The sequence below is a fragment of the Hippichthys cyanospilos genome, chromosome 22 (genome assembly GCF_059441005.1).
Source record: "Hippichthys cyanospilos isolate Australia breed blue-spotted pipefish chromosome 22, RoL_Hcya_1.0, whole genome shotgun sequence".
NCBI classification, from domain to species: Eukaryota; Metazoa; Chordata; class Actinopteri; order Syngnathiformes; family Syngnathidae; genus Hippichthys; species Hippichthys cyanospilos.
In genome coordinates, this window is record NC_142390.1 from 4,011,793 (window position 1) to 4,019,703 (window position 7,911).

At 47.1% G+C, this 7,911-nt stretch overlaps 1 protein-coding gene across 1 annotated transcript; it reads left to right on the forward strand.

Moving 5' to 3' along the window:
- Positions 1-196: 196 nt before the first annotated feature.
- Positions 197-7,771, forward strand: cntn1b (contactin 1b). Its single transcript, XM_088406464.1, has 24 exons — positions 197-333; positions 1,151-1,209; positions 1,315-1,350; positions 1,428-1,554; positions 1,721-1,902; positions 1,967-2,062; positions 2,137-2,349; positions 2,473-2,572; positions 2,678-2,862; positions 2,932-3,056; positions 3,160-3,277; positions 3,344-3,494; positions 3,566-3,693; positions 3,984-4,156; positions 4,247-4,370; positions 4,439-4,606; positions 5,010-5,159; positions 5,259-5,329; positions 5,408-5,660; positions 5,858-5,979; positions 6,039-6,228; positions 6,324-6,445; positions 6,722-6,878; positions 6,949-7,771. Exons 2-24 carry the CDS (start codon positions 1,155-1,157, stop codon positions 7,023-7,025), a joined length of 3,123 nt encoding a protein of 1,040 aa, XP_088262590.1. The 5' UTR covers positions 197-333; positions 1,151-1,154; the 3' UTR covers positions 7,026-7,771.
- Positions 7,772-7,911: the final 140 nt, after the last annotated feature.

A 7,911-nucleotide genomic window follows, 5' to 3' on the forward strand; every position in this document is an offset into this window, starting at 1 on the left:
ATTGCGTGTACCATACAAATTGTATTTAAAAAAAAAATCTGGCCTTTTCAGAGATAACCCTCTTTTTATTTTCATATGATCTAATCATATAATTGATTTTCATGCTAGCCCTGTTTCAGATTATCTGTCTCCAGTGATGCAAAGCGTCTCCTCTCATCACTGCTCTCTGATTGGCCAGTCGCGGTCACGTGTTACCTTCGCCCTCTGCTCCAGAGGAAAAGTTGTCTCTGGTCTGGACCGGCTTGAAGGTGTGCGGGACGATGCGTTTGCAGTGCAGGTGTGCCAGGCCCAAAGGAGAATTAATTTTTTGTGCACAACTTTAAAGAAAAAAAGGTAAGACGGAAGTTTTTGTGTGAATTTGTGCGTCATCGTGGTTCGTTTTTGAGCAGTGAGGAGTCGGGACAGGGTGGAAGTGCACCGAATTACCGCAATGCAGAGCAGCTGGTGCAGTCGTCATCGGGGTGCGCACTTTTTGTGTGTGTTTTTTTTTTTTTTTTTTTTTTTGGGGTGGCGTTCGACTGCGACAAAAATCCGTATAAAGGCTTTACGTGTATTTTGCGTGAATACACAGAGGTTGTTTTGCATTGAGGAGATCAAGTTAGAATAGCACCACTTTTGTTGTGTAGCAAAACAACAAGATATTAAAGGCAGACACACAAGGGATTATTCATCCTATATGCATAGGGTAGAGCCTTGTTTGGTTCTTCTCATCATTTTTTTTTTAAATCACCCGGTGACCTAAATTTGCAGCGGTTTGTCCCAAAGAGGATCTGTGACGGGATTACATGGCGAGTAAAGCAGCACATTGTGATGATGAGAGCAGATTGCTGTCACTGCGTGCAAGATGCATGGACTGGATTTGAAAATAAAGAAGGCAGGGTAAAAAAAAATGAAAATGACATCTCAGTTTGCACACTTGCAAGTTGCTGTGACGTGAAGGGCGTGAGGCGACGCGTGCAGCAGGATGGGCGCTGAAGTGCAAGTTGTTTCTGCTGAGTCATCAGCAGTGCACGCTCGCTGCATCATGATGGCTGTGAGGAAAAATAGCCCTGCAATTTTGAAAGTATTTCATGGGTTCGGCTGTCAGATTGGAGCTTAAATTATTTACATAAAGCACACTTTTTTAAAATGTATTATTTTTTTGTATCAGAGTTATGGCTTCAGCTGCTTTGTTGCTGCTCGTCCTGGTCTCCACAGCCAGCATCACTCGTAAGTGCATACGTTATACTGTATATATGTCACGTGTGTGAATATACTATAAATGGGGGGGGGGGTGAAAATATACTAACCTGTGGCACCATGATGTCTCTTCAGTGGCCATCCTGTTTGGGGAGCCCAGGATATTTGGGGGTGAGTTCTTCATTTTAAAATAAAGCCGAAATCTTTTTGTGCATTTGAAAAGACTGTTAATATTATGTAATGTTTAGAGGAAGCTACTGGCTATGGGCCTATATTTGAGGAGGAGCCCGTGGATATGGTCTATACAGAGGACTCCCCCGATGGGAGGATTTCCATGAACTGCAGGGCCCGAGCCAACCCGCCGGCCTCATACAGGTAGTCTCGCTCTGTCTGCATGCTTGATAGAGCAAATTCAAATTGCAGTCCTCGAACATCCCTTTTGGAACCGGAGCGCCGCAAGTTTACATTCTTTTATTGTCCTTATATTTCTTGCGGCAGTAAAACCAAAATGTTGCATTGCATACCTTCTGTATTGCCCTAGGTGGCGCCGTGACAACTGGGAGATCAAGCTGATGGAGCAGCCGGATGAGCACTACAGCCTGGTGGGGGGCAACTTGGTCATCACCAACCCCAAGCAGAAAAAGCACGCCGGCACATACATCTGCGTGGCCCGGAACATCTACGGCACGGTCATCAGCAAGGAGGCCCGCGTCAAATTTGGATGTGAGAACAAACATACTTACCCATCATTTTCTGTGATTAAATGAATGGGCGTTTTCTGTTGAAGTTCTGGAGGAGTTCCCTCAAGAGGAAAGGGACCCGGTCACTGTGAAAGAAGGCCAGGGGGCGGTTCTGCTGTGCGCCCCTCCCAAAGCGTGGCCAGGTTGTGTATTTTGCATCACGTCGACTCTTGCTCCTCCGTTGTGCTTCTCCTGCAAACTTGTCTTGCTCTTTCAGAGGAGGTGTCTTACCGCTGGATCTTCAACGAGTTCCCTGTCTTCCTCAACATGGACCGCCGGCGTTTTGTCTCGCAGAGGACCGGCAACCTGTACATCTCCAAGGTAGAGGCTCAGGACGCCGGCAACTACTCCTGCTTCGTCTCCAGCCCCGTCTTGGGGAAAAGCGTCTTCTCCAAGTTCATCCCTCTCATCCCCTTGCCGCCAGATGATGGTGAGTGCTCGAAAGTGCCACTGGATCCGCACCCAGCTTGGACAGAGAACGTTTTTGAAAACATTTCTTTTCCTCTTTAACGGGCATCCTTTTTCTTCAATTGATTTCTTTTTTTTGCTTCAGGTGAAGAAAGAAAATACCCAGCGGACATCAGGGTGAGGTTTCCAGACACAACGGCCCTGCTAGCCTCCAACATCACGCTGGAATGCTTTGCACTGGGAAAGTATGTTTGATTGATGCTTGCCGTCCTACGCCAATACGCTTCTCGGACCTTCCGGTTTTGAAATACGGGACTTTTCCCAACCAACGCATTTTTTTTGGACCGTAGTCCCATCCCTCACATCGTATGGAGGAAAGTGGACGCCACAGACTTGCCCGCCAACCACGAGATTAGCGAATCGGGCGCGGTGCTGCACCTATACAATGTCCAGTACGAAGACGTGGGGGGGTACGAGTGTGAGGCCATCAACACCAAAGGGAAGGACTGGCACAAGGCCTGGCTCTACGTGGAATGTGAGTGTCCCGCGCTGGTCACCGCAACACGGCAGGATGTGCTTACCGGCGTCTCTGTTTGTCGTCCAGCTGCTCCGGAGTGGGCCGAGACCATCAACAACACCCAAATGGACATCGGCTCTGAGCACACCATGCGCTGCGTTGCGTCGGGCAAGCCTTTCCCGTTTATCCGCTGGTATAAAGACGGCTATATGGTCAGCATCCATTATACTCATGTATATCCATATAGGTGGACGAATGGATGGAATGGATATATTTAGTCGACAGTAATATAAATATACAAACATTTTACCCCAGGCAGGAAAAGGTGAGCTGAAGTTCTCCAGCCTGACGTTCGATGACTCCGGGATGTACCAGTGCATCGCCGAGAACTACTGGGGCATCAAATACGCCAACGCCGAGCTGCGAGTAATCTGTGAGCTCAAACGGACGCGGATATCTCCGCCTGCGCCGCGCTAAACTTGAAACTCCTTCCGTTCAGCCTGCGCTCCGACATTCGAGTTCAATCCCCTGAAGAAACAGCTCCTGGGGGCCCGAGGCGGCCGCGTGTTGATCGAGTGTAAACCCCGAGCGGCCCCCAGGCCTCGTTTCAGCTGGACAAAGGGCAAAGAGCTGCTCTTCAACAATTCGCGGTCGGTGGCTCTCGTCCCGGCTTCGAGTTCTGTCTTCTGTATTGCACAACCTCCACTTTGCATTTGCGCAGCATCTCCGTCATGTTTGACGGCACTCTGGAGATCCTGAACGCCACGAAAAACGACGAAGGCTTCTACACGTGCTTTGCTGAGAATGACAGAGGGAAGGCCAACAGCTCTGGTTATCTCACCATCACAGGTGATAGCGCGGAATATTATTCTTACCTTAACCCCTGTGCGGTGTTTTGTCCAAAACTTTGATCATTGCATCCAAGGTAGTTCAAGTCAAAGGAATGTAAGACACCAGGGGAGCTGAAATTTCACCCAGGTGGTTTAACATGGCACTTTGTTACCACACGGCCAGGAGTGTGCCACCTCTTGGCTAAAATAAGAATGATGTGGAATTAAATGAGGCAAAAATGGTCAAAATATGCTCAAGGGGTCAACATAATCAACATATCGCATAAGTGTCCTTTCCCTCTTGCCCAGAGGCCACAAGCATCACTGTAGCTCCCCAAGACTCGGAGGTGAAGGTGGGCGACGAGGTGATCTTGGCCTGCTCTGCCTCCTACGACCCCATGCTGGACATCACCTTCATCTGGGCCATCGACTTCCGGGTCATCGATTTTGACGCAGAGTGGCAACACTTTGAGCGCATCATGGTAGCCTATTTCTATTCACTCGTTGATTAAACAAAAAGGACACAAATGAATAGGCTGGGTCTTAGGACTTTTGCGTGCCTGTCGTTAAAGAGCGAGGAAGGCAGCGGAAACCTGCGCATCAAGAACACGCAGATCTGGCACGAAGGCCGCTACACCTGCACGGCTCAGACGGTGGTGGACAGCGACACGGCATACGCAGACCTCAAAGTCGTCGGTCAGTCCGCTTTCTTTCTTTCTTTCTTTTCCACAGAAAGACAAATGAAGTCAATGTATACGTTGTAGGTGTCCCGGGGCCACCCGGTGTCATCCGAGTGGAGGACATCGGCGACACGTGGGTGAAGCTGCTGTGGACGAAAGGCGCAGAACACAACAGTCCCATTCTGTACTACACCATACAGACCCGACACTTCTGGTCTCTGCATGAGGACGACTGGAGAAACGCCAGCACCTGTGAGTTTGTACTTATTTATGTTTATGTATAGATTTTCTTATGCGCTACCACTTTTGGTGTCCAAATCTTGGCCACCAGGTGGCAGTATAATACCTAATATGTACCATCCTCCTATTCATTTGCGTCCACTGCTGTATCCATTTTGTCTCAGCAATACAGTGAAGTTTACACAAGACATCATTAAAAAAGCCTCATATTTCAGAACAAAAACGACTTTAATCGAGGATGACCTCCATATAAGGCCAAAAATTAAAAATGGCCAGGGATGTTTTGTAGCTCTTTAGCTGTTACGTTTGCATCCAACTTTTTTATATATCTTGGTGATATTTACATTTTTCTTTAAAAAAGAAAGACATGAAACTAGCTGCTCCAACAGTTGGCTCAAAGGTTTTTATCTTTCAGCGCCGACCTTCCTCGACGGAACCGTGGAGAGGGCCGACGTCACCGATCTGTACCCCTGGATGGAGTATCAGTTCCGGATCATCGCCACCAATGAATACGGGTCGGGAGAAGCCAGCATTCCTTCGCTCAAGATCAAAACTTGGGATGCTCGTAAGCGCACACAAATTGCACAATTGCAGTCTATTCATTTCCTTATTTGGGGGGTTTAACTCTTTCCCTGGCAGCCCACAATTGTTTTCTATCTCCTAGCACCGGTGGTCTCTCCCACAGATGTGGAAGGCTACGGCGGTCGGAACGGCGAGATAATTATCACATGGACGGTAAAAGAATCCGGATCATGAAACATTTTCAACAAATATACGTCGAGCTGTCTTCTAACGACCTTGGCCTCCCCACAGCCTGTCCAACCTTGGTTTTTCTACGGCAAGAAATTCGGCTACATCGTGGCCTTCAAACCTCACGACGGGTACGACTGGTGGTACGAAACCATCTCCGACCCGGAAACGAGGCGCTACGTTCACAAGGACTCCTTCTTCCTGCCCGGTGAAGAGGACTTCCAGGTGCGGGAGTTCCAGGTGAAGATCAAGACCTTCAACGTGAAGGGAGACGGGCCCTACAGCCTCACCAAGGTCATCTACTACCCTCGAGATGGTAAGTTTGCGCTAAAAGAATTTGAACAAAAGGGGTTCAATGATTGACACTTGCGGGACGCCACGTCATGGCAATTTGATCAGATTTGACATTTTAGCGATGGGTTCTTTTTGTTTGCGTCTAGGCATTCTTTTACGGGAGGGACATTTTTCCAGTCCTACCATGTACAATTCCAAATGGCTTTCTATGTTGTCCAGTCCCCACAGACCCGCCGACAGACGTCTATGCTCGACCAGTGTCTTCCACCGAAGCTCTGGTGTGGTGGCTCCCCGTGGTAGACACGGGAACGGGTCTGCAGCAGTACATTGAGGGTTACCAGGTAGAATCTTACTCAAATATCTCATCGGCACCTGCTTGCTGACTCGTATTTCATGTCAGGTTAAATACTGGCGGAAGTACGACGACACGGAGCCAGGAGCCAATCGCATATTTGTTAACGCTACCGCAAACCAAACCAGGCTGGAGAACATGTTGCCGGACTCGCATTACCTCATCGAAGTCCGCGCGTTTAACGGAGCGGGCCTCGGGCCGCCCGGCGAACACTGTGAGATGTTCACCAAAAGACCACGTAAGATTACCAACAACCGATGAGATGCCGTGCGGACCAGAAATCTCTACTGCCTCCACTTAGGATGGGCCTCGTTCTTGTTTTTTTTTTCACAGCGCCAGCAGAGCCCCCAAGGATGTGGCGCTTCATTTCCTGGACTGGAAAATGGCTGTACGTTTGGTGGGAACACATCACATACGACTGGTTCGGGAACGTGTCCTTCCCGCTCTATTACAAGGTGAGATCCATGAAACCGGAGCCAGCGTTTCAAACGGGCGAGCGTACTTTGGTGCCGTGGTATATTTTTAGAAAACGCGGATGGGCTGAGGTCTTCTTCACCTTCAACTTTATTATTTCTCCATTTTATTCCTTGAAGTTTGTTTATCTTTTCTTCTCATTTGAACTTATTCAACCATTGATATGTTCATCTTATTTCGAGTAATCCTAAACCATTCCAGGACTGCATTCTCTGATTCTTAAACGCGATAAAAACCAAATCCCACTTCCGTTTCAGGTCATGTTTCGGAAGACGGGCTACATCTACGGGAAGGTCTACGTCACGGGCTGGCACTTCATGGACTTTCCCATGCCGCAGTTCGGCGACTATGAGCTTATGGTCCGCGGACGCTACGAGGGAGGCGACGGTCCCATCAGGACCATAAAACTCCTGGGTAAGACTCCAGTAATGATCCCTTGTTTGAATTTGGCGCCTTGCTTCACAAAAGCTCTGCTTCTTCGCAGGTAAGGCCTCCATGACCACACCCACGCTAAACCTGGTCTCTTTAATGTTGCTGGCGCTGTGCATTGTGGGATTGTAGCGCCCGGCCGTGAGATTCTGCTTCCCCTTGCACACTTCACTTCGGTAAAAGTACACAAGACTCTCATGTATCTTTTTTGGAGATCCACATGCTCTGATGTGCATTCAAAGATCTCAAAGATTTTAGTTAGTTGTTTTTTCCAACTCATTCAATCCCAAAGATATATATTTACGTTTTTTTAAGACCAGACACTCAATCCCGTGTATCTACTAAGGTAATCAGATACTTTAGTCTCAAAAGTATTCAAAAAGCAATCAATTACTTTGTGCTTAGGCAGCTGGAATAATTGACTACTTTAGTACCTTAAGTAGTGGATTAATTTAGGGCTTTAGTACTCAAAATAATTGCTGACATTGATGACAGTAATCGATGACTTCAATTCTTTAATACTTCAAGTAATCAAATAAATTAGTACTCAATTCATTTAGTACCCCTTTGACCAAAAACTTAAAGATGAAAAAATCCTAGATGTATATATATTAAATAAAAATAATTTGAAAAAGTAAGGTTTCACATCTGGGATTTAATGTGAAAATGACGTATTTGGGATTGAATGAGTTCAACTGATTTTGCTTGGGAGTAAAAGTGTAATGGAAAATCACTAGCAGACATTATTTCTAAGAAGCGCTATAATAAGCATTCAGATTGTATGTTGAGCTGGAAAATAGTGATTGTGATAGTTTGCAGATGAGCCACTTACACAACTGATTGTGCGTCTATCATTTATTAAAACACTACCGCAACAATCTGTGGGATCATTTTATTCACTATGCCCCGCCCCCTTTTTACACCCCTTTCCTCCGTGCGATTAACTTTCGTTTACATATTTGTTTTTGTGATTTGTACTTCAGGGTCATCGTAGCTTTGAGCATTGTTTGACTAAACA

Coding starts and splice junctions, on each gene's coding strand:
- cntn1b (XM_088406464.1), top strand. CDS start 1,155: ATGGCTTCAGCTGCTTTGTTGCTGCTCGTCCTGGTCTCCACAGCCAGC. Junction 2,063..2,136: donor CCCTCCCAAAGCGTGGCCAG/GTTGTGTATTTT, acceptor TTGCTCTTTCAG/AGGAGGTGTCTTACCGCTGG. Junction 6,229..6,323: donor GATGTTCACCAAAAGACCAC/GTAAGATTACCA, acceptor TTTTTTTCACAG/CGCCAGCAGAGCCCCCAAGG.